This window comes from Capricornis sumatraensis, chromosome 1 (genome assembly GCF_032405125.1).
Source record: "Capricornis sumatraensis isolate serow.1 chromosome 1, serow.2, whole genome shotgun sequence".
In the NCBI taxonomy this organism is placed as follows: Eukaryota; Metazoa; Chordata; class Mammalia; order Artiodactyla; family Bovidae; genus Capricornis; species Capricornis sumatraensis.
The window spans coordinates 116,702,617-116,726,240 of record NC_091069.1 but is presented as its reverse complement, the minus strand read 5'-3'; the positions used below and the strand labels follow the sequence as shown (position 1 = coordinate 116,726,240).

General features: G+C 40.8%; 1 protein-coding gene across 6 annotated transcripts in view; it reads right to left on the bottom strand.

Annotated features, from left to right (window-relative positions):
- The window catches only part of APP (amyloid beta precursor protein), a 312,912-nt gene that overhangs the window by 241,936 nt on the left and 47,352 nt on the right, over window positions 1-23,624 (bottom strand). For all 6 annotated transcript variants that reach the window (XM_068970376.1, XM_068970377.1, XM_068970383.1 and 3 more), the window contains exon 2: window positions 3,274-3,441. In XM_068970376.1, coding sequence (XP_068826477.1) covers window positions 3,274-3,441 — 168 coding nt within the window. The remainder of the gene's footprint in view (window positions 1-3,273; window positions 3,442-23,624) is intronic.

The following is a 23,624-nucleotide window of genomic DNA, read 5'->3' as shown; positions in this document are numbered from 1 at the left end:
ATCTGTATGCAGGTCAGGAAGCAACAGTCAGAACTTGACATGGAACAACCGACTGGTTCCAAATAGGAAAAGGAGTACGTCAAGGCTGTATATTGTCACCCTGCTTATTTAACTTCTATGCAGAGTACATCATGAGAAACGCTGGGCTGGAAGAAACACAAGCTGGAATCCAGATTGTCGGGAGAAATATCAATAACCTCAGACATGCAGATGACACCACCCTTATGGCAGAAAGTGAAGAGGAGATAAAAAGCCTCTTGATGAAAGTGAAAGAGGAGAGTGAAAAAGTTGGCTTAAAGCTCAACATTCAGAAAACGAAGATCATGGCATCTGGTCCCATCACTTCATGGGAAATAGATGGGGAAACAGTAGAAACAGTGTCAGACTTTATTTTTGGGGGCTCCAAAATCACTGCACATGGTGACTGCAGCCATGAAATTAAAAGACGCTTACTCCTTGGAAGAAAAGTTATGACCACCCTAGATAGTATATTCAAAAGCAGAGACATTACTTTGCCAACAAAGGTCCACCTAGTCAAGGCTATGGTTTTTCCTGTGGTCATGTATGGATGTGAGAGTTGGACTGTGAAGAAGGCTGAGTTCTGAAGAATTGATGCTTTTGAACTGTGGTGTTGGAGAAGACTCTTGAGAGTCCCTTGGACTGCAAGGAGATCCAACCAGTCCATTGTGAAGGAATGATGCAAAAGGAAAGAAACCCTGGGATTTCTTTGGAAGGACTGATGCTAAAGCTGAAACTCCAGTACTTTGGCCACCTCATGTGAAGAGTTGACCAATTGGAAAAGACTCTGATGCTGGGAGGGATTGGGGGCAGGAGGAGAAGGGGACGACAGAGGATGAGATGGCTGCATGGCATCACTGACTCGATGGACGTGAGTCTGAGTGAACTCCAGGAGATGGTGATGGACAGGGAGGCCTGGCGTGCTGCGATTAATGGGGTCGCAAAGAGTCGGACACGACTGAGCGACTGAACTGAACTGAGCCTAACTTTGGTCTAATCCATCTAAGACTCTGGCCTGTATGCATCCTTGTACACAATCTCTGTGGGTGGTAAGCTGAGACAAGCAGGGAAGACCAGAATTTCAAGACAAAGGAGAAACAACCAAGGTCTCACTCTCGCTCTCCCCTCCCACTCCCACCACGCTATGACCACCAACAATCTGGCAAAGTCTGGGACTGGAAAGAACAATTCTGTGGCTTAGCTCTGGAACAAGCAACAGACTAAAACAGGAAGCGAAGCTACCCAGGCATTAGTGGGATCTCTAAGTGGAGTGGGAATAAGGGTTGTTCTCTGCGTTATGAAGAGCGATTTTTATAGTCATCATGCAAGTAAAAACGTCTGGTTATTTATAACTGACACTGAAGAAAACCTTAGATGCCAACTATGATATGTACATCAAAAGAATCATTCAACAGAAAATGATGATGCAATCAATGTCATTAAATAAATGAGTTGCAGCCTCCAGAAAAACGTATTTAATATTCAGTAATGTGCAGGTGTATCCAGAAAAGTAAAACAGTATCTAAAACCTATAAGCATGCATGGAGAGTCCTAATTTATTAAACTCGTAACTTATCCACAAAACCATACTACAGGAACTCCTCAATTGAATGTGAATATTATTTTCAAAAATGTGTATTTTAGAAATGTCATAGCTGGGCAAAGTAAATTTGTTATCAGTGCTTATATAATAAATTTTTTTAGAAAAATATAAAGAATGCAAATATTAGTGATTTCTACTTAAACACAAAGAAGTATCTTTTCACAACATGGTTCATACTCCTTCAGGACAAAAATTACTTGATATGCAATATACTATAACACCACACCATTTTGCTTTTCAAAACACAGGAGTTAGAATTTAGAGATTGTCTTTTCGTATAGTGCTATCAATAAAAATATACATGTGGGTATATATATGTATAAATATATATATTTCATTAACACACATTTTAGATCCAAAAAGGCCAAAGAAAATTTTCTTGTACACAAAAGATTACAATAAAGAAAATGTTGGTAGATTATCTCTTGTTTATGGAAAGTAAGAAATTTTGCTTTGTCAAGAGGCATAAGACTAATTCCTTGAAATGTTCTCAAAACACAAAGAATCACATATTATAGGAATATGTAACTATCTAGAAATGTGGGACAACATGCCTTGCTGCTGCTGCTGCTAAGTCGCTTCAGTCATGTCCAACACTTCACGACCCCACAGATTTTCCAAGCTTTCCCCGACTCCAGTTATTTTAAACTGAATTAATTAAAAAAAAAAAAAACACAACACCGTATATAATAATGGCAAGAAAACTTGGAAAAATTACACGAAGGCTGAAGATCTCTACAAATGGCAAGGGGGTGATTTCCAGGATCTAAAAGTTATGTTAAAAAAACAAAGCACAGAACAGTACTTACTGTGAGCTATATTTTTTATAAGAAAAAAAGGAAAAGTATCCATTCTGCCTTTTGCAAGAAGGATAAATCAAGAATGATGAAAATATTTATTAATAGAGGATGGTGGCAAGTGAGATTTCAGAGGGCAGCTTCTTGCTTTATAGTGTTTCAGTAATTTAAGTGTTTCACGTTTTCAAATAGTAACAAGAAGGAGTGAAAAACTAAAATTAAATCTAAACAAATAAATGAGCTAAAGTATATCAAATTGATAACATAAAGTTAATTCTAGTCACTTTTATTTATTTCTAGAAAGTTTTTGTTGGAGTACAGTTCATTTATAATATGTTAGTTTCTGCTGTACAGCAAGATGAATCGGTTACCTGTGTTCTTTTTTAGATTATTTTCCCATAGATCATTAGTGTTGAGTGGAGTTCCCTGCACTGTACAGTAGGTTCTTATTGGTTATTTATAGTAGTGTGTCAATCCCAATCTCCCAATTTCTAGTTACTTTTAAACACAATACCTCGACTACACAGCCATAGCGGGATATACTCTAAAGATAAACAGAAGTGCCAAGACACCTTGAAGTTTGCTCAGTTGAGTGTTTTCTCTTTCTTAAAAAAATTGAAGTATATTTTACATACAAGATTATACTTAAGTTGGTTTTACTAATAGTTTAGTAAATTTAGTAAATAATTTCAAAACTATTTATGCATACTATAGGACAAAGCAAGTAAATATGGTATGGTGAATCATTAGGAACCAAGATGTTCACTGCAAGTGATAAAATACAAATATGAAAGAAGTGAACAAGAAACACGCATGGGATCCAACATGAGCCACAGGCCACCCGCGGAGACTTACTTCCTGGCAGTACTGCAGGATGCCCTCCTTGGTGCCAATGCAGGTCTTGGTCCCCGATGGATCCGACTCCCACTTCCCATTCTGCACGTTCATGTGCATGTTCAGTTTGCCACAGAACATGGCCACCTGGGGTTCTGCAAGCAGGCTGGCATTGCCGTCAGTGGGCACCTGGAAAAGTAACTTTCGGTTAGTTATAGAAATCCAGAGCTCTAGGGTGGAGGTTGGAGGAAGGGCTATGAAGAGAAACATGGCATGGAGATATGCGAAAAATAGCTCTATTCTTGGGAACTCTCAATTATGAATCTCTATGGGTTAAGCTTTATGTGTCCTGGGCTTCCCAGGTGGCTCAGATGGTAAAGAATCTGCCTGCAATGCAGGAGACCTGGGCTTGATCCCTGGGTCGGGAAGATGCCCTAGAGAAGGGAATGGCTACCTACTCCAGTATTCCTACCTGGAGAATTCCATGGACAGAGCAGCCTGGTGGGCTATAGTCCATGAGGTTGCAAAGAGTAGGATAGGACTGAGCGACTAAGCACAGCACAGCATATATATATATATATACACATTGGCCATGCCACACAGCTTGTGGGATCTTAGTTCTCTGGCCAGGGATTGATCCTGGGTCACAGCAGAGAAGCACTGAGTCCTAACCACCGGACCACCAGGGAATTTCCCATATAAATATTTTTAAAAGGGGAAAATGGAAGTTCTGAAATATCCATACTACCCCACTTATGAGGTTCTGATAGCTCAGAAAGGGAAAAAAAAAAATCAGCAAGAGATGAACAATAATTGGCAAGAGTGAAAGTCTTATTCAAAACCAAAGGCTCAAAAGACAGGACATGGTGGCCAAGTAATTCCTCCCTGGTTAAATCCAGCTGCCGAGGAAATGTGTGAGGTCCATGCCAAGAAGAGTTAACTTCCAACAGAAGCCATTCATGTAGCTGGGAACCGGGTGATTCTAGAATAACTTGTATCATGTCTAAAAATTGCTCACAGGAGGGAAAAAAACAACAACACTAAAATTACACCAAGAGATTTTGGTTAAAGAAAGAGCTTCCTGACACTTCTTCCCACAGAAATGTAAAAATAGATCAAACATCTGTCCATTCTAGTCATCATCATACATATTTTGTCCATAAATCCCTAAGAGGATTTTTACCCTTTAAAAAAAAAAAAAAATCTTGCATTGAACTCATCTGAGATCTCTCAGACCTGAGCAAAAGCTACTGGGCACAATCTCTAAAATCACGTTTCAGGTAACATTTTCTACATTTCTAGTTCTGCTTTGTAAAATGCATTTAGTAAGATTCTGCTTCTCTGATGCCCGAGGTAACAAATAGCAATAGAAGCCATAGTCCTGGACTATCAGCAGAGTAGCTGGGATCCCTCAATTCCCCAGTTTGGGGCTTTCCCCACCACCTATAATTTCCAAGTCGGAAGATGAGAGGCCCATGCTCCAACAGATGCAAAGAAACCGTCTGAGCAGAATGCTCCACAAACGCTAAGTTTCACAGTTTTCCTGAGGGAATAAGAGTAAATTCAATGCCTAGATCCTCAAAAAACAGCATATACATTTTGTCCATTTTACTGAATTAAGTAGTAAGATAGTAACATCGCAAGAAAGTCAAGTAGTCAGATACCTATAGACAAGGCCCCATATTAGATGCAATGAAGGACATAAAATTTATTTATAATATAGATAAATACATACAATTTATGTATTAATACATTTATTTTTAAATTCCACTGTCAAGGAATTAAAAATCTAATAATGAAATCACCATTGTATTCGCCATGGTACTTTATTCCACTCAAACTCATTCTTGTCCCAAAGACTTCCAGTCTAAGAATCTTGAGAACTTACCCCTAACCGAACAGGGAGACTAATGATCTTTTACCATGGTTGGTAATAATTTTGTTGAATAAACTCCCCCCCCTTCTCTATCTCAACACTTCTCTGTACTCAGATTCTCCACAGTGAGTTCACCACAGTTTCTACCTCCTTGTCAACACGAAGGCCCTTCATTCCAAATCCTCCCCTCAAGGAACATGAGGTACCAATTTCTCTCCCCCATGGCAGCTAGTTTCCAAGAGTTTCAATAGTCCCTACTTCCTAGATTAATGCTCTCATCACTGTCATCCATAAAAGATTCAGGGTTTTTCTGTTGCAGCAAATAAAAGAGGGCACAAATGATATATGTTTTCCAAGGCAAGGCTGTAAAGGGCCTTAGGGTTGCTTCGCTGCTCTCTGGGATCACTTGGTATTGGGGGGCGGTGTCCAGCTGCCATGTTGGAAGGACACTCAAGCAGCCCTGTGGAGAGGCCCATGTAATGCGGAATCGAGCTCTCCTGTTAACAGCAACATTAATGAGCTTGGAAACACCCGACAGCCTCATCGAGCCTTCACCTGCTGACATGACTGAAACCTCAAGGGAGAACTCGAACCAGAACCACCCAGAAGACACTCCCAAATTCTCGATCCACAGAAACTGAGATAATAAGTCTTTGTTATTCTAAACCATTAGTTTTGAGGTAACCTATTACACAACAGTAAGATACCCAATAAGTTCTTCCGTTTCTCCAGCTTCACAATACATCCACAAATATGCTCAGATCTCCTCTACTGAAATAAAAAGCAAACAGACAAAAAACATTTCCTCCCATTCTATTATATTCTAGAGCAGGGAGGGTCAACATATTTTCTATGTCAAAGGCCAGACGGTAAATATTTTAGGTTTTGTGAACCATACAGTCTCTTGTACCTGCTCAACTCTGCTGTGTATGCCCTGAGTCGCTTCAGTCATGTTGGACTCTGCAACGCTATGGATGTTAGCCCGCCAGGCTCCTCTGTCCATGGGATTCTCCAGGCAAGAATATTGGAGTGGGTTGCCATGCCCTCCTCCAAGGGATCTTCCTGACACAGGGATCGAACTTGTGTCTTTTATGTCTCCTGCATTGGCAGGCAGCCCTTAAGTCCCTTGCTGCAATGCAAAAGCAGCCGCAGACAACATGCGTGTAGCTGCTTCATAGGAACATTTTCTTCATGAAACAGGCAGTAGACCAGATCTGGCCAGTGGCCCCTAGTTTACCTATCTTTGCTCTAGAAGAACTATTATTTTTTCATTTTTTCCAACAAATCCTATCAGATGGTGATTTAAATGCTCAATGATACCACCTTCTTACCTGCTTCTTAAGACTCTTATAGTGTGGTTTACATTCCCACCCTTGGAACAATTTTCTCAAAGGTTACATATAACTTCCTGAGAAAGGGAAGTATTTTTCTCCAATACCTGTTACTTTTCAGTTTCTTTGCCATACCTGAATTCTTCCTTACAAGTCTTTCCCCTTAGCTTCCGTTGCAATGAACTAGCCTGGCTCTCTATTTTTCTGATTATCCTCTTACTAACTCAAAATCCTTCAATGCCACAAATAAGACATTCCTAAAGATTAGGCCATTGCTTCTCTTTTACCTACTTGAAGAAGTCTTTCACCTCCTTGCTGCTGAGTGGCAACTAAAATATAACAGCAAAAATACATAAATAAAGCAACCTACATTTCTTCATTCAGTAAATTTGAGTATACAATACATGCGAGGCACTGTGTCTTTAGGGACAAGGTAGTAAATCAGGCAAGTGCTTATCCTGATAGTAACATGACCAACCAGTCTGCTTGGGACTAAGGGGTTTCCAGGATATGAGACTTTTAGCGCTAAAACTGTCAGATGCACCGGTAAGTTGAGACAACTGGCCACTCTATCAGACAAACACATCAAATGTTTCTCCACTTTTCCTACCTTGACTTTTTACCATCTTTCTAGTTTTTCCATTCTTCATCATTTTTCTGTCTTTTTGACTTTACAATTATTTTAATTGCCATCTGTTCGTATGTTTCTATATTCCCACTACCAAATGGTGGTAATCACTCTCTCATTCCCCTCAAATGAATTGATTATGGCCCTATCATCTTACTGGAATACATCTTTAATTGCCTATGATTTTCTCCTTTTGACAATGGGAGTTAAGAAGACAAATGCTTCAATTCCTTTCAGATTTCTACCAGATGAGATTCAGTATTAACTTAAAAAAAAAAAAAGTATGGTGAGTCACGATCATTAACATGCCCATTTTCTTAGACTGGAGCTGTTTAATAGTTCAAACCTTGATTCCTCAATACTTAGGACAACTTATTATGCTGGAAATTATAAAACTGGCTGTATGTGCATAACTATGACATTTGACATTACAAGAAGCCCTTTATAAATAAATACTTCAATCACAAAAACGTATTTCTTGGACAAAAATTCTTTTCCAAGCCAACACCAGCCGTGTACAAGATCAGAGTAAGGGAATAGTAGAGAACAAACCGAACCTGAAGCTTTTCTATTCTTAATGAAGTCCACCTGCAAAGAATTTCAGGTTTTAAGTAACATATCCCTGGTTCAGTTAATTAAGACAAACAACCCAGGATCCTTACTGGTGTCAAATAACCCATCTAAGAAACAAAGCCCGGTTTCTGAGAGAAGCCCACTCACTCGCTGGCATGCAAACAGAAGGAGACTGTGACCACGGCAAGGGGGTCACACAGAGGATAATACCTAGCCTTCCAAGGGCCCAACAGGTTCACCCAAATCCCTTTCCCCGAATGAAGCCTCAAAAAATGGCTTAATACATCATACACAGTGTCCTTTTCAGGACTTGTTAAAATGAACACTCTTAAAAATGAAATCTTTCCATCCTAGAGTAAATTATTTGCAGCTAGTGACAATGCATAATACCCTGTCAAAGTCATCCTAAAGGTAATTATCCCTAACTTTTACAAAACATATCTCTTTTTAATAGAAAATATAAACTTGAGTGGATGGGAAATATACCCACTTGAATAACTATTACTTTAATTTTGCTTTCATCTTAACACCATCTAAAGTAACAACTTAATGTTACTTGGCAGAAATCTAAGACAACACATAGAAGATTGGCACCCTGCTATAAATGGCCATTCATAGTCTTTGCATTTCAGAGCGACTGAAGACGAAGATAATTCTTATAACTTGAATGACTTTCCACTGACATCATAAGACCAAAGATGCTTTCCCATGGGAAAACAGTGCTCAATGACAAGGAACAGAATAACCGGCTGAAACAAGGGCGCATGCACACTGCCTCAGAAGCAACAGGCTATTTACAGAATGCTCTGAACTACAGAGACCCAAAGCTACACCTAAAAAATGCTGTCAGTCTTTTAAAAACAACCATTTGCTGCCAGCTCTGTATTTTAGGGTCATCATATACAGACAAGCTACCCAAGTGAAAATGGACTTTCCAAAAGAAAGTTAGCTAGAGAACAGCTTTTAAAAAGCTGAAGGGGAAATTAAAACAAACAAATAAAATATATATACCTAATCTGGGCCACTCTGCAGAGGTGACCCTGGAAACATACACCTAGCTAGAATCGGTGCAATTTACAAGCACAAAACCGACTTCTCAAACAAGTTCTCTCACTGTCTTTCAAACTGGGTGTTCCCTTTCTCCAAAAAGTTTCTCTCTATTATCATCAAGGAGATCAAAATTCCTTATAGAGCTGGCTTGGCAGCATTCCTCCCCACACAGTCCCAACGAAAAGAGAAAGGGAACAAGGAACTCTCTGTTTCACTGGCCGAGAAGTCTAGCTTGGCAAGGAGAAGGCACAGATCCATAGCTTAGCATCCGTGGATTTATGTAATTTTAAGGTTTGTGGCTGACAAAAACCATCTGGTTTCTGCATTTAAACGAACTTCTCACTGGTCTGAATAGCTGGCCTCCTATAGTCGAGTATTGACTACTATTTAATCAGTACACAATTTCCTTGGAGTGATTAGATTTTATATAGTGAGTGTCTTTTAAAAAATACAACATGATGCTACTTCTATCACAGCCATGATTTCCTCATATAAACAATTTTCCGTTAGCCTGGGCATAATACAATTATACCCCCTGCGCACACACACACAAATATTTTAAAACATTCAAATTTTCCATTTTCAGTGTAATTATTCTGCAGCATCACAATCAAGAAGATTTGAGCATGAACTCCTTTCAAGGCCAAATAAAGTACCTCATTTAATTCTTAACAAACAAATTTTCAGTCTCCAAAGCAAAAGAAGATTTGTAAGGCTTTCCTTTAAATGCAAAAACAAAACAAAACGAAAAAACACCCCAAAACCCAACAACAACAGTAACTTAAGCAGAAGCAGACCATCTACAATTGCCCATTTTGTCTCCAACAGCGAACTGAAATTAAAATCAGGATCATAGAACTGAAAGAATCTGTAAAATCATCTGTCTCAACTCTAAGCAGAAGGAAAAGGCTCTGCAGGAATTTGTTTAAGGTCATAGAAGTATGAACAGGCAGGGCTGGGAGCTGGACCTATGCCGTCAAGGGTTTTGTTGATGTGACCAGGGTGACTCTCAAATTAAAACGGAAAATTGTAATTTTCCAAGGTTTGGCCCCTGTGTGTCGGTGCGTGTATTTGTAGTGAGAAAGAACAGAGTAGCTAATCAAAGCATACAGAAAACTGAAATGCGATTACCGAAACTGCACACACAGCTTCAATTCACCTGTGTGGAGAGGGGCTACGCTCCTTACACTCGTTAGCTGCTGTACAATTATTTCAGAGCTCGAAAACATGACGTGCGTAATCAGTGGTGTCCGAGTCTTTCATGACCCCATGGGACTGTAGCCCGGCAGGCTCCTCTGTCCATGGGGATTCTCCAGGCAAGAATACTGGAGTGGGTTGCCATGCCCTCCTCCAGGGGATCTTCCCGACCCAGGGATCGAACCGGAGTCTCCAGCATTGGCAGGTGGATCCTTTACCACTGTGCTACTTAGGAAGATCAGAGCTCAAGTTTCAGGCTTAAAAATGACTTGTCACAGAGAAGACATCTCTTTCAGAGATCTAATCCACATATTTCACTCCTTGAAATCTGACATTCTTTTAGGGACATCAGTGAACTGGCTTCAAATGACAGTTCTAGCTCTTTGATGGATCCATGGCCTCTACTGATATTGACAAACCTAATTCTTAAACAGAGACACACAGCCTGGAGGCCATCCCAGGGGTGCGGCCCACATCACAAGTCTACACCTATGTCAGCCTCCACGTGAGGGAAACACCTGTCAAGGAATCCTAACACACAATCAGAGTCCTCCAGCTGAGCCTGAAGCTTGATTTACCCTGAAAATAGGACCTGCTACAGTGGAAACAGTGTCAGACTTTTATTTCTTTGGGCTCCAAATCACTGCAGATGGTGACTGCAGCCATGAAATTAAAAGATGCTTACTCCTTGGAAGAAAAGTTATGACCAACCTGGATAGCATATTTAAAAGCAGAGACATTATTTTGCCAACAAAGGTCCGTCTAGTCAAGGCTATGGTTTTTCCTGTGGTCATGTATGGATGTGAGAGCTGGACTGTGAAGAAGGCTAAGTGCCGAAGAATTGATGCTTTTGAACTGTGGTGTTGGAGAAGACTCTTGAGAGTCCCTTGGACTGCAAGGAGATCCAACCAGTCCATTCTAAAGGTGATCAGCCCTGGGATTTCTTTGGAGGGAATGATGCTGAAGCTGAAACTCCAGTACTTTGGCCACCTCATGCGAAGAGCTGACTCACTGAAAAAGACTCTGATGCTGGGAGGGATTGGGGGCAGGAGGAGAAGGGGACAACAGAGGATGAGATGGCTGGATGGCACCACTGACTCCATGGACGCGAGTCTGAGTGAACTCCGGGAGTTGGTAATGGACAGGGAGGCCTGGCATGCTGTGATTCTTGGGTTCACAAAGAGTCAGACATGACTGAGCGACTGCACTGAACTGAACTGAGCCTTATAAGGAAATTCCCTTCCTGACCTCTCTATATAATCTATTACCATATTGCCTCTTTTAAAGCTCTATTGATACTATGTATAAAATAGATAACTAATGAGAACCTACTGTACAGTATTTTGCCAACAAAGGTCCATCCATATAGTCAAAGCTATGGTACACATGTACATATGTATAAATGTGAGAGTTGAATCATAAAGAACGCTGAGTGCCGAAGAATCGAAGGTTTCGAATTATGATGCTGGAAAAGACTCTTTGGAGAGTCCCTTGGGCAGCAAGGAGATCAAACCCATCAAACCTATTGGAAATGAACCCTGAATATTCAATGGAAGGTCTGATGCTGAAGCTGAAGCTCCAATACTCTGACCAACTGATGTGAAGAGCAGACTCACTGGGAAAAAAACTCTGATGCTTGGAAAGGCTGAACGCAGGAGAAGAAGGGGGAGGTGGAGAATGAGACCAGTTGCATGGCATCACTGACTCAGTGGACATGAGTTTGAGCAAACTCAGGACATAGTGAAGGACAGGGAAGCCTGGCATGCTGCAGTCCACGGGCTGCAAAGAGTTGGACGTGATTCAGTGCTTGAACAACAACACTGTGCAGCACAGAGAACTCTACTCAGTGCTCTGTAGTGACTTAAATGGGAAGGAAATCCCAAAAGAGGGGAAATACACATATAGCCAATTCACTCTGCTGTACAGTAGAAACTAACACAAAATCACAAAGCAACTATGCAGGCATGTGTGCGAAGTCACTTTAGTAGCAGTCGCTCTTTGCAATCCTATGGACTGTGGCCCTCCACGCTTCTCTGTCCATGGGATTCTCCAGGCAAGAATACTGGAGTGGACTGCCATGCCCTCCTCCAGGGGATCTTCTCGACCCAGGGACTGAACTCATGTCTCTTGTGACTCCTGCAGTGGTAAGCAGGTTCTTTACCAGTAGCGCCACCTGGGAAGCCCATAAAACAACTAAGCTCCAATAAGATTTAATTAAAAAAACTAAAGCTCTATAAACTCACTCTTGCCCCAAATGTCTTTACAACAATGCTTATAAGACACTGTACTCCTCCAATCCATGGACTGTCTTTCTCTGACTGAAGGACATCAAACTTATTACTAAATTATTTTAGTTTTGTTATTTGATAGCATCAAACTGTTTTTTTTTTTTTCTGCTTAAAGGATCGATATTATAAAATTGACCCCAGATTCCTTCCAACTTACAACAAAGGCCTGTAAATAAATTCTCGCTGCTGGTGCCCAGCAGAAAATCAAGAGTTGTCTTAACAGAAAAGTTTGTTATTCAACACTCATGCAATTAATTACCCATGTTTACAGCACAAATATTAGGCAGGCCCAAGAAGAGTGATGCCCACTGCCTGGAATAGATATAAAACTGGAATTAAAAAAAACAAAGCCTCATGTAGGACAACCAACCGAACTCTGTAGGCTATAGTTTTCTATCCAATTAATGCCCATTTAGTCCTAAGAGTAAATGTCCTATCTTTTAACTGAATGCATATATACATATACCTCATATACATACTATACCACGTATAATTGTGTTTATTGCGCTCTGGCGTAACAATCAAAATTCTTTTCAACGTCGATCACTTTGATGTTTATCTCTTTAATTCCGTCTTGTAGTTTTCCTGCCATGTTTCACACACAAAAAACATACTGTATCATGATTTTTATATTACTTTGACTCTGTCAATATTATTATATCTCATCAGCCTTGATCATATGAACATGAAGATAAAAACAGAGTTAAGGGCAAAAACGGAAGCATCTTCTTAGGCCTTTCCCTTCATTATCTTATTTGACTCTCAGAAGAACCAAGATAATTCACTTCCACATCTACTTAGATAATCAGAAATGCTCAAAACCTCCCTAAGAGTCTAATCACTGGTGTTTACTCCCAAGTCCATGCTTACTTTTTTTCATAGTTAACCAGCTGGCATTCCTGCTACTAGTTCTTAAGCATTTTTATTTTCAGTACTTGAATATTATTTTCAAATAAGTTTCTCCCTGATGATAGCAGTATCTTACAGTTCTTTGCTACTGGCTCTAAAAAAATATTTTTAGACCAAGTAAAAGGGCAACAAATTCAGTTTTTAAAAAAAGTTTAAATGTTTAATCTGCATTTTCTAAATTAAACTCCTAGACGTTAACACTTAGTAACCTTCGGTAGCTTCCTCTTTAAGAAGTGAAGTCGCTCAGTCGTGTCCAACTCTTTGCAACCCCATGGGCTGTAGCTCATCAGGCTCCTGGATTTTCCAGGCAAGAATACTGGAGTGGGTTGCCATTTCCTTCTCCAGGGGATCATCCCAACCCAGGGACTGAACCTGGATCTCCCTCATTGTAGGCAGATGCTTTACGGTCTGAGCCACCAGTGAAGTTCTCCTCTTTAAGAAGCTGCCCCAGAAATGAAAAGGGAAAACTTTCTCCTAAATTAGTTCTTACCTTAAATCAGAAACAGCTAATCGAATCACCAAAGTAGGGGCCCAGAATCCCCAACAGTCCAAATTGTGAATGCATATCCTTCAAGGCTTATGTTACTTTATCTCTATTTGCTAATTTCTCAACAATGAGCACATTCACAGGCAATGAGCATACCCATCTATGCATATCCCTGTACTGTGTATGTGTTTTAGTCACTCAGTTATGTCTGACTCTTGTGACACCATGGACTGTATCCCACCAGGCTCCTCTGTCCATGGGATTCTCCAGACAAGGATACTAGACTCGGTTGCCATTTCCTTCTCCAGGGGATCTTCCGGACCCAGAGATTGAACCCGGGTCTCCTGCATTGAAGGCAGATTCTTTACCATCTGAGCTAGGGAAGTCCCATATTCCTGTATTATACCTACTATAAAGCCACCTGTATAATATGTAGTAACATGGTGTTAATAGCAGTAATAAACAGAGTTTACAGGTAGAGAGAGCAACTAGAGCAAATCTCAAAAGACAGCGCTTTGCTAAAGGCACACTCTAGAGTTACTGCATTTAAGCCACATTGCTAAAAAGCTAAAGGACGTGGAAACTGGGCTCCATGGGGATGCTGGTTTGAATGGCATTCACTATAAAGGAATCTGATGGTACCAAATGAACTGTTTTCCAGTATGATTTCCATTAGTTCTGACAGCTAGGACAGATAAGCATTCAGCCCACAATGCTACAGAGAAAACTGAAACTCTATTACTTCTCACACTTTAGATAACAAGAGATAATTCATTCAATTTCAATTTTGTAAGTATCACTATTTTCTATCAAATTTGGCCAAACTCAGCCAAGATCTTCCTAATCAAGGGCTTCCCTGATAGCTCAGTTGATAAAGAATCTGCCTGCAATGCAGGAGACCCCAGTTTGACTCCTGCGTTGGGAAGATCCCCTGGAGAAGGGATAGGCTACCCATTCCAGTATTCTTGAGCTTCCCTGGTGGCTCAGCTGGTAAAGAATCTGCCTGCAATGCAGGAGACCTGGGCTTGATCCCTGGGTTGGGAAGATCCTCTGGGGAAGGGAAAGGCTACCCACACCAGTATTCTGGCCAGGAGAATTACATGGACTGTATAGTATAGTCCATGGGGTTGCAAAGAGTCGGATACGACTGAGTCACTTTCATTTTTCAGCCAAGATCAGGTGACTCATAGGCATGTGAGCTATAAAAATTATTACTTTAAGCCACTGAACTTTGGGTTGGGTTGTGGCTTAGCAGCATTATTGTAGCAAGAGAAATTAATACAGGCAAATATTATATACAGCAATAAAGTACTGACAGAACCAGGGCTCAATGTTATTTCAGAAGGATGATAATCAAACTGAATTTTTAAAGTATATGTGCGTTAGCTGCTCAGCCGTGTCCAACTCTTTTAGACCCCATGGACTGTAGCCTGCCAGGCTCCTCTGTTCATGGGATTTTCCAGGCAAGAATACTGGAGTGAGTTGCCATTTCCTCCTACAGGGGATCTTCCCAACCCAGGAATCAAACCTGCATCTCCTGCACTGCAGGAGGATTCTTCACCGATGAGGTTGTTTCCGAAAGTTTTTAAGCAATAGGACCTTATACTGAAATAAAATTTTGTGTGACAGCCTCACAGCTAAGTTCCTCACTTGGAACCTGGATGTCAGCCCTACCAGATTGCTGAGGCACTGGTCCCCTAGAAACTCTGCTTTTCTACTATTTGCTCTTAGTGAATTCTCAAAATGGTTATAAGGTTCCTCAGTACCCACAGGGGATTTGTTCCAGGTCCTCGCCACTGCCCCACCCTCTGTACCAAACCCAGATGTTCAGGCCCCTTATATCAAAGGACATGGTACAGTCAGCATTCCTTGGATATTGAACCCCCGATGCTCAGGGCTAACCATACTGGGAGCACCAGCTGGTTCAATGGAGGAACTGAACTGTTCATTTGAGTTCACCGTAATTAACATAAATTTAAATTGAAAAACTGATTACTCAATCCTATTACTGAAAAAATTTAAAGCAAATTTAGAAAAACTTGGATAAGCAAATCTACCCTGTGATTGTAAATTTTATATATTTTATGAAATTTTCCCAGCCAAAATTTAGTGTTCCAACTGAGATTTTGATGATAGGGTTTTTCTTTTTCTTTATATGTCTGCAGATGATAAACAATTTGCTTAAATGCACTGGCCTTAAGAAGAAAATAAATGCATTTTAACTCAATCAGCTTTTTTTTAATTGAAAATTAGTTGTTGTGTATGTTATAGGTGTACAAAATAGTGAGTCACAATTTTTAAAGGTTGTACTCCATTTATAGTAATTGTAAAATACTGACTATATTGCCCATGTTGTACCGCATATCCCTGTAGCTTATATTATACATAATAGTTTGTGCCCAGCCCCTATGTTGCTCTCCCCCTTTTCCTCTCCCCACTGGGAATCACTCATTTGTTCTGTATGTCTGTGTCACTCAATGTTTTTGAAAGGAAATACTTTAATGAATATGATGTAGTGCTATTAAATAGACGATGCTCCTGCTCATGTTTTATATGTGGCTGTGTGAATACAACATCAGCTCCAATACTTGGGTGACCTGATGCAAAGAACCAACTCATTAGAAAAGACCCTGATGCTGGGGAGAAAGATTGAAGGCAGAAAGAGAAGGGGACAACAGAGGATGAGATGGGTGGATGGCATCACCGCCTCGATGGACATGAGTTTGAGCAAGCTCCAGGAGATGGTGAAGGACAGGGAAGCCTGGCGTGCTGCGGTCCATGGGGTCACAAAGAGTTGGACACGACTGAGCAACTGAACAACAACAACATTCTAATTACACTTCTTCCAGGAAAGGACACGCAAATTTCATCCCCAAATACTCACTCCACTCCACCAACCACTTTGTGATTGCTGAATGCCGTGGAACAAAAGCAGAGAGAATTCTTGCCACACACAGCCCAGGCCCAGCTGTAGGAGGCAGGTGTGTGTGCAGAGAAAAGGGCAGGGTGAGAAATGGGGACATACGGAGTTCTGGAATGCTGTGGCAAGCACTTCTGTCATTTGATACCTCACACTGAGATCATACCACTTGGCACCAAACAAGCCTCAAAGTTAAAGTCTCCGTGTCACCTGAGTTTAGTGTACAGACATAGCCAAGTAAGTGGAACAGTTATGAACTCTAGATATGACTGATTTTATTGCCTACAGAATTTTCAAGCTAAATTGTTAGGACTATTCCTAAGGTGAGTCCTCTTACTATCAGACCCTGGATGTTGACAAATTTGTGGTACTTCATTCATCAACCTGGCAGACTCACAGAGCCTTTACTTTTTACTCAATATCATATGCCTCATGATCTAACACAGCTCTAAACCAGACTTTTGTCAACAGCACCTTATCTATCTATAGCACTACAATGAATTTTCAAGAGCATAAAACTTAGGCTTAAGGCACAAAACTTAGGCTTAAGGTACAAGTTTTAATATGTGTGTTGCTGAAGTGAGCACTACAAATTTTTAAAGTTTGTTAGTTCTTTTTTTCCTTTTTATTTCTTTCACTTACTGCAACGATGTAAAGCATAGAAGAAACAGAGGCCCCAGGGATTATTGGGTGGAGCAGGGAAGACAACAGTGTTTGAACAAGAGGCAGGAGGGAAATAAGCGGAAAACAAGCTTCCAGAAGAAGTCAATTTACAAACGGAGCCAGATCATTTAATTAGAACATGCACAGTAAGGTCATGTACAGTACACAGTACAGAAGTGGATATATTCATAAGAGTTACCCATAGTACTTGGACAAGGGAGAAAAGAGCATACTTCTCTGCTCTTTGTCAGCCCAGAAATTCATCTCTATTATTCTATATAGCCTCTACTAGGTTTCAGGTTTCAAGTCACTGTGAAACCAATGTAGGTGGAGAGACAATGAGGGCAAAAACAGGGAGAGGTGGTTAATGAGATTCCTAGTCTTCGGCTGTATGTTGTCACCCTGTTTATTAAAATTATATGCAGAGTAAGTACATCATGCGAAATGCCAGGATGGATAAAGCTCAAACTGGAATCAAGATTGTCGGGAGAAATATCAATAACCTCACATATGCAGATGACACCACATTTATGGCAGAAAGTGAAGAGGAACTAAAGAGTTTCTTGATGAAAGTGAAAGAGGAGAGTGAAAAAGCTGGCTTAAAACTCAACATTCAGAAAACGAAGATCATGGCATCTGGTCCCATCACTTCATGGCAAATAGATGGGGAAACCATGAAAGACTTCATTTTCTTGGGCTCCAAAATCACTGCAGATGGTGACTGCAGCCATGAAATTAAAAGATGCTTGCTCCTTGGAAGAAAAGCTATGAGAAAACTAGACAGCATATTAAAAAGCAGAGACATTACTTTGCCGACAAAGGTCCTTCAAGTCAGAGCTATCAGTAGTCATGTATGGATGTGAGAGTTGGTCCATAAAGAAGGCTGAGCGCCAAAGAACTGATGTTTTTGTACTGTGGTGTTGGAGAAGACTCTTGAGTCCCTTGGATTGCAAGGAGATCAAACCAGTCAATCCTAAAGGAAATCAACTCTGAATATTCACTGGAAGGACTGATGCTAAAGCTGAAGCTCCAATCCTTTGGCCACCTGATGCAAAGAGACAACTCACTGGAAAAGACCCTGATGCTGGGAAAGACAGAAGGCAGGAGAAGAAGGGATGACAAAGGATGAGATGGTTAGATGGCATCACCGACTCGATGGCCATGAGTTTGGGCAAACTCCAGGAGGGGGTGAAGGACAGGGAGGCCTGGCGTGCTGCAGTCCACAGGGCTGTGAACAGTCGGACACGACTGAGCAACTGAACAACAAGTCTTCAGCTGCAGTGAGGGAGCCAGTATCCATATCTGGACCCAATACATGTCAGACTATCCATATCCCTTAGTATCTTTAAATTCTAATACTAAAATAGCATGAAAATACTCCTAAGGTTGAAGATCCTTACAAAGATGCTCATTTTCCATTAAGATATAATGCTGTCCTTCAATGATAAGGATAATAAAACCTCAGAGCAGCAGTGTAAGGAGAGAATGAGACAAACTGTTGAGAGTACCACTAAACCATACACACTGCCATATGTGAAACAGATAATCAGAGGGAATTTGTTGTACGATGCAGGACACACAAACCCGGGGCTCTGTGATAACCAAGAGGGGCAGGATGGGATGGGAGGTGGGAAAGAAAGAAAGGGAAGTCGCTCAGTAGTGTTTAACTCTTTGCGACGCTATGGACTATAGCTCAACAGGCTCCTCTGTCCTTTGGGATTCTCCAGGCAAGAATACTGGGGTGGGTTACAGTTTCCTTCTCCAGGGGATCTTCCCAACCCAGGGATCGAACCCATATTTCCCACATTGCAGGCAGACTCTTTATCCTCTGAGCCACCAGGAAAGCCCAGGGAAGGTGGGAAGGAGGTTCAAAAGGGAGGGTACATGTGTATACCTATGGCTGATTTCTACTGATGTATGGCAGAAACCAACATAATATATTGTAAAGCAATTATCCTGCAGTTAAAAATAAGTTTAGAAAAATAAAGTTTTTAACACATTTCAAAAAAGAAATCTCAGAGCAGCTCACAGAGGGATGAAGGGCACTCATGTGAACCTCAGAGCCCCGCTAAACCCTCTAGGAAGTCATTTCCTTCAGATTTCCTACTAGCCTGGGGTGGAGCAGTTGAGACAGCTGGCATGCTGTTATAGACACAAAATTTAAGGTACTTATATATTTTAGCATGGGCCTGATAAAAACAGGGGCTTCTGTTTTATAAGATGGTACCAACCAGTCCTTGCCATTAGTACATGACCTTCAATTAAGAGTGTGAGGAAGATCCTAAGTGGAAGTGGATAATTAACACCTTTCATGAAAAAGTTTCTGAAAAATCTTTAACACAAGTCACATTACAGGTGATGAGGTCAATAGGAAGAGGAGGAAGAGGAAATAAAAGAATTTACTCTGTGAAAGCCAACTGAGACAGAGGATTTCAGATATTTACTATTTACTTCTGGTCTCTTCTCTTCATACATACACACAAATGCACACACTTCCATATTTATGTTCAGAGAATAAGAAGCCACCCTGTTGGAATAAGACAGAATGTAAATAAATACATTATATGGGATAAGAGCATCAAATATCTAGAATATCATCTTCCTCTTTTCAGAATACTGAGAGAATGATTTCAGGAAACAAAAATCATGAAGTATTTTGGATAAACACACAGGATATTTACATTCTATCCTTTGGTTTCTGTCCTTTCACCAAAGTTGCATAATATTTACCTATCTGCCTTTTCTGTCTGCTTATCACTTTAACACCACTGTGCTTTCATTACTGGGACTTTCTTGCATAGAAGAAAACTGCTTTGCAAACATAACAGAAATCAGAGAGAATGTTAAGTTGATGTAAAAAACCTAAGATAACTTTCAAACAGCATTCTTGCTCATTGTTCCAAGTGTTTTCTGTTAACTTATCATTTTTAGTGTAAACTAAGATTATCTCTCTTCCTCCAGGGTTATAACTGAAAAATACTCAAGGCTCAAGTTTCAGGCTATTTGCTTGATAAGCAAGGGTAGGTTATCATTCTTAAATAAGGCACCAAGGCACTTCAACGGGAAGAGAAAATAATTTATAACGAAGGAAGCAATGGATTTCTCTTTTCTCAGCTACAAAACCTTTGCAGAAACAACAGAAAACCAGGAGTCAAAACACACACACACACACACACACACACACACACACACACACATACACATTGGTGTCTTACTTTTCCACCTACTTTTAATGTTAGTTTCAGTGAACACAGACACTTAAGCCTTAGTTTCTTTACCTCTAAGTGAAGACAGAACCCACAGGGCTGTTTAGGGGTCCAGATATGACCTACATGGAGACAATCTGAAAGCAACAGTGAGAGTATTACGGGGTGCCATAATACTATCTATTGGGATAAAGATAATAAATACTATCTGTTGGGGTAAAGATAATGTCTAAATGATTCAAGTGTGTGGGATAAGCATTCCTTTTTTTTTTTTCAACGTAAATACAAACAAGGGGAGGAACTTCACTGTCTACTGGAGATCCGCCTTGATCTTTAACTATTCACCTCTCTCCCCCTCTCTCTCCCCCCCATATAAAGGCATTCAATAAATATTTATGGAAAATATTAAGGAATGTCTGGCATAAAAACAACAACAATAAGAAACTCAAGTGTAGAAAGTGTAATTATCAATGAGGGCGTGGAACAGTAATTCCACTTCCAAGCTTGTGAGATTTTGTTTTTTCTTGTGGCACCAGAATTCCTCAGGTGGAGAAATGAAACTGCAGAACCCACACTCCTGCCTTTACCAACTCCCCCGTGCCAACTACAACTCAGCTTGTTCAGGATCCTCAGACTCCTCTTAGGGAAAAAAAAAAAGTAGGGCACACAAAGCGAGGTGGTTCCACAATGTTCAGTGTTAATTTTCTAACTCTTTGAGAACACATTCCTGAAAGGAGCATGATTTTGCAATTCAGGTAGCATTTTAAAAATCAGATTATCTCACTAGACTCCAAGAATTGCATGAACAGTGTGGACAGCCAGACTCCTTCGAGACAGCATCCAATCAACTATTAAAAAAAAAAAAAAAAATTCTGCAGCTAAAAGCCCTCAGCGGCACAGAACTGATCCTCAGAGATTTCAGTATAATGTAACACCTCAAGTGAAGGCTCGTGTAAAAAAAAAATACACCTGAAAATACAACAGGGAAGAGAGAGAAACTATTTGTTGAACAGTCAGGCCAAATAGCGTATGCTTTTGATTATCACACAGCTGCCCTTCCCACTGCAAACAGACAAGCTTTCAGAGTCACTGGACTCCTGGGTTAAGTTTCAGGAACGTGCTGGCTTGAGGCCATATATTAAGATAAACATTTCGCTGGAACCAAATACATTCAAGGTTGGGGGTGAAGGGGTGAGCTGAACACCGCTGACTTCAATGAGCATGCAATGGTGGGGATGAAAACAAGGAGGATCCACTTGCTAATACAAGATGCTGGTGTGATTAAGCATTGACTAAGGTTAGATTTGCAGAGACGAGAATGGAGTTTGCACAAAGGATGCAGAACCAGAAACTGGTGCAGAAAATCTACACAGGATGAGCTGTGGAGAGGAGGCATAAAAGGGAGGAGGACAGTGTTGGGTCTGAATGACCTTGAATTTGTAAGCAATCTCCAAAGCCACGGGGAGCAGCAAATGCCACACTTCAAAGAGAGAAAGAACAGCATCCTATCCTTGTATGAAGGGGATGCGTGGGCTTGCGACATCTTCCTTGAGCCCGTTCCTCTCTAAAAAGTTTATTAAAAGCTACATTCAGTGGGAGGAGGGAGGTTCAAGATGGAGGGGATATAGATATACTTAAGGCTGATTTATGCTCTTTACGGCAGAAATCAACACAACATTGTAAGTCAATTATCATCAATTAAAAATAATTCTTTTTTTTTGAAAAGTTACATGTGGGAGGACTTCCCCTGGCAGTCCACTGGTGAAGATTTCATCTTCCAGTGCAGGGAATGTAGGTTAGATCCCTGGCCAGGAAGCTAAGATCCCACAGGTCTCAAGGATAAAAAACAAAGCAAGAAACAGAAGAGCAAATTCAATAAAGACTTAAACAAAATATCTTGGCAAAAAAGTTTCATTTGGGGACTGTGTTGGTTTAAAGATGAGTCATTCAAGCTGAGTCATGAGTATCTATTCATTATCATAGCCATTTTTTTCCCTTCTGATTCGAAAAGAAATGAACACTGAAACCTTTTCACCCAAAGCTTTCACTGTGCTTACTATGCATAATGGAGAGTGGGCCCTGGGATGTAGGGACAAAGGAGATGGGCACAGGCAAGACCACACAGAAGCAAGGTACGAGCAGTGAGGACAGAGCATGGCAGTGGAGGCAGGGGAGCTGTGAAGACTGGTCAGTTTCAGGAGCGAGCACATGGGGATGGTGGCAGGGTATGAGTCTGCAATGCCTTCCCAGCTAACAACAACGGGCCTCAGGCTAGAGGATGCCAGTGCGTCCCCTTGGGTTGGAAAAAGTAAAGCAACAGTTACACTGGTCACGCCCTTCCCAATTTATTAACAAAACAACCTATTCTGCCATATGGCTGTGCGCCCCAGACCACACTAGCAGGTCTTATACTCAATCTGGTCCCTCCACCCATTACATTTCTTTGCCTTGAGTGATAGGAAATTTTAATTTTCAAAACTACAGATGTTTAATGGAGCTGTGTAGGGTTGCTGTTCCATCATGGAACACTGTGCCTATGTAACCTGGGGACAGAAATATCCAGAATCTTGCATTGCTAATCCATTCTCTCGAACCACAGAGATGTCTTTCTGACCTGTTTACAGAAAAATAAGCCCTAAGACAGAGGAAGAGTTTGCAATATAATCTATATCCTGCCGTTAAGGGAGAGAGGAATTGTGTTGTGCTGGCAAGATTTAAGTTCCACCAAGAAAACTAAGTATGGGCTGCTTATGTGGGCCAGACTTTTTAAACAAATTTGTTCAAACAAACCGAGAGGCACACAGCTGTGATCTCTCTCATTCTCTCTCTCTCTCATACACACACACACGGTATAGAATTCTAAGAAATAAGAATCTTAGTAACTGGAATGGAAGCACCTTTTCAGATTTGTTCAAATGTTTTACAGGCATAGCATTTTTCTAAAGAGGGAATTATGCTGGTGTGCACGTAACACTAAACTCTTCTGGCCTAATGAGGGCGAACTCTCAAATATCCACAAGCAGCCGCTTTCTTTTATAAAGCATGGCCAATCTTCAGTAAAGAAATGCTTTACCCTGGCACCAGGCTTGCCCATATTATTCAGCTGTTCTCCATCATAGAAAGCTTGTTACCTACATGGATCATAAGCCATTTTGCTTTTTGAGCCCCATGTATTGATTCCAGTGGAGGACGCTCAAAGATCTTGGGAAAGCTGGTTGTCACAACTCGGGTGGTACTGTTGGTA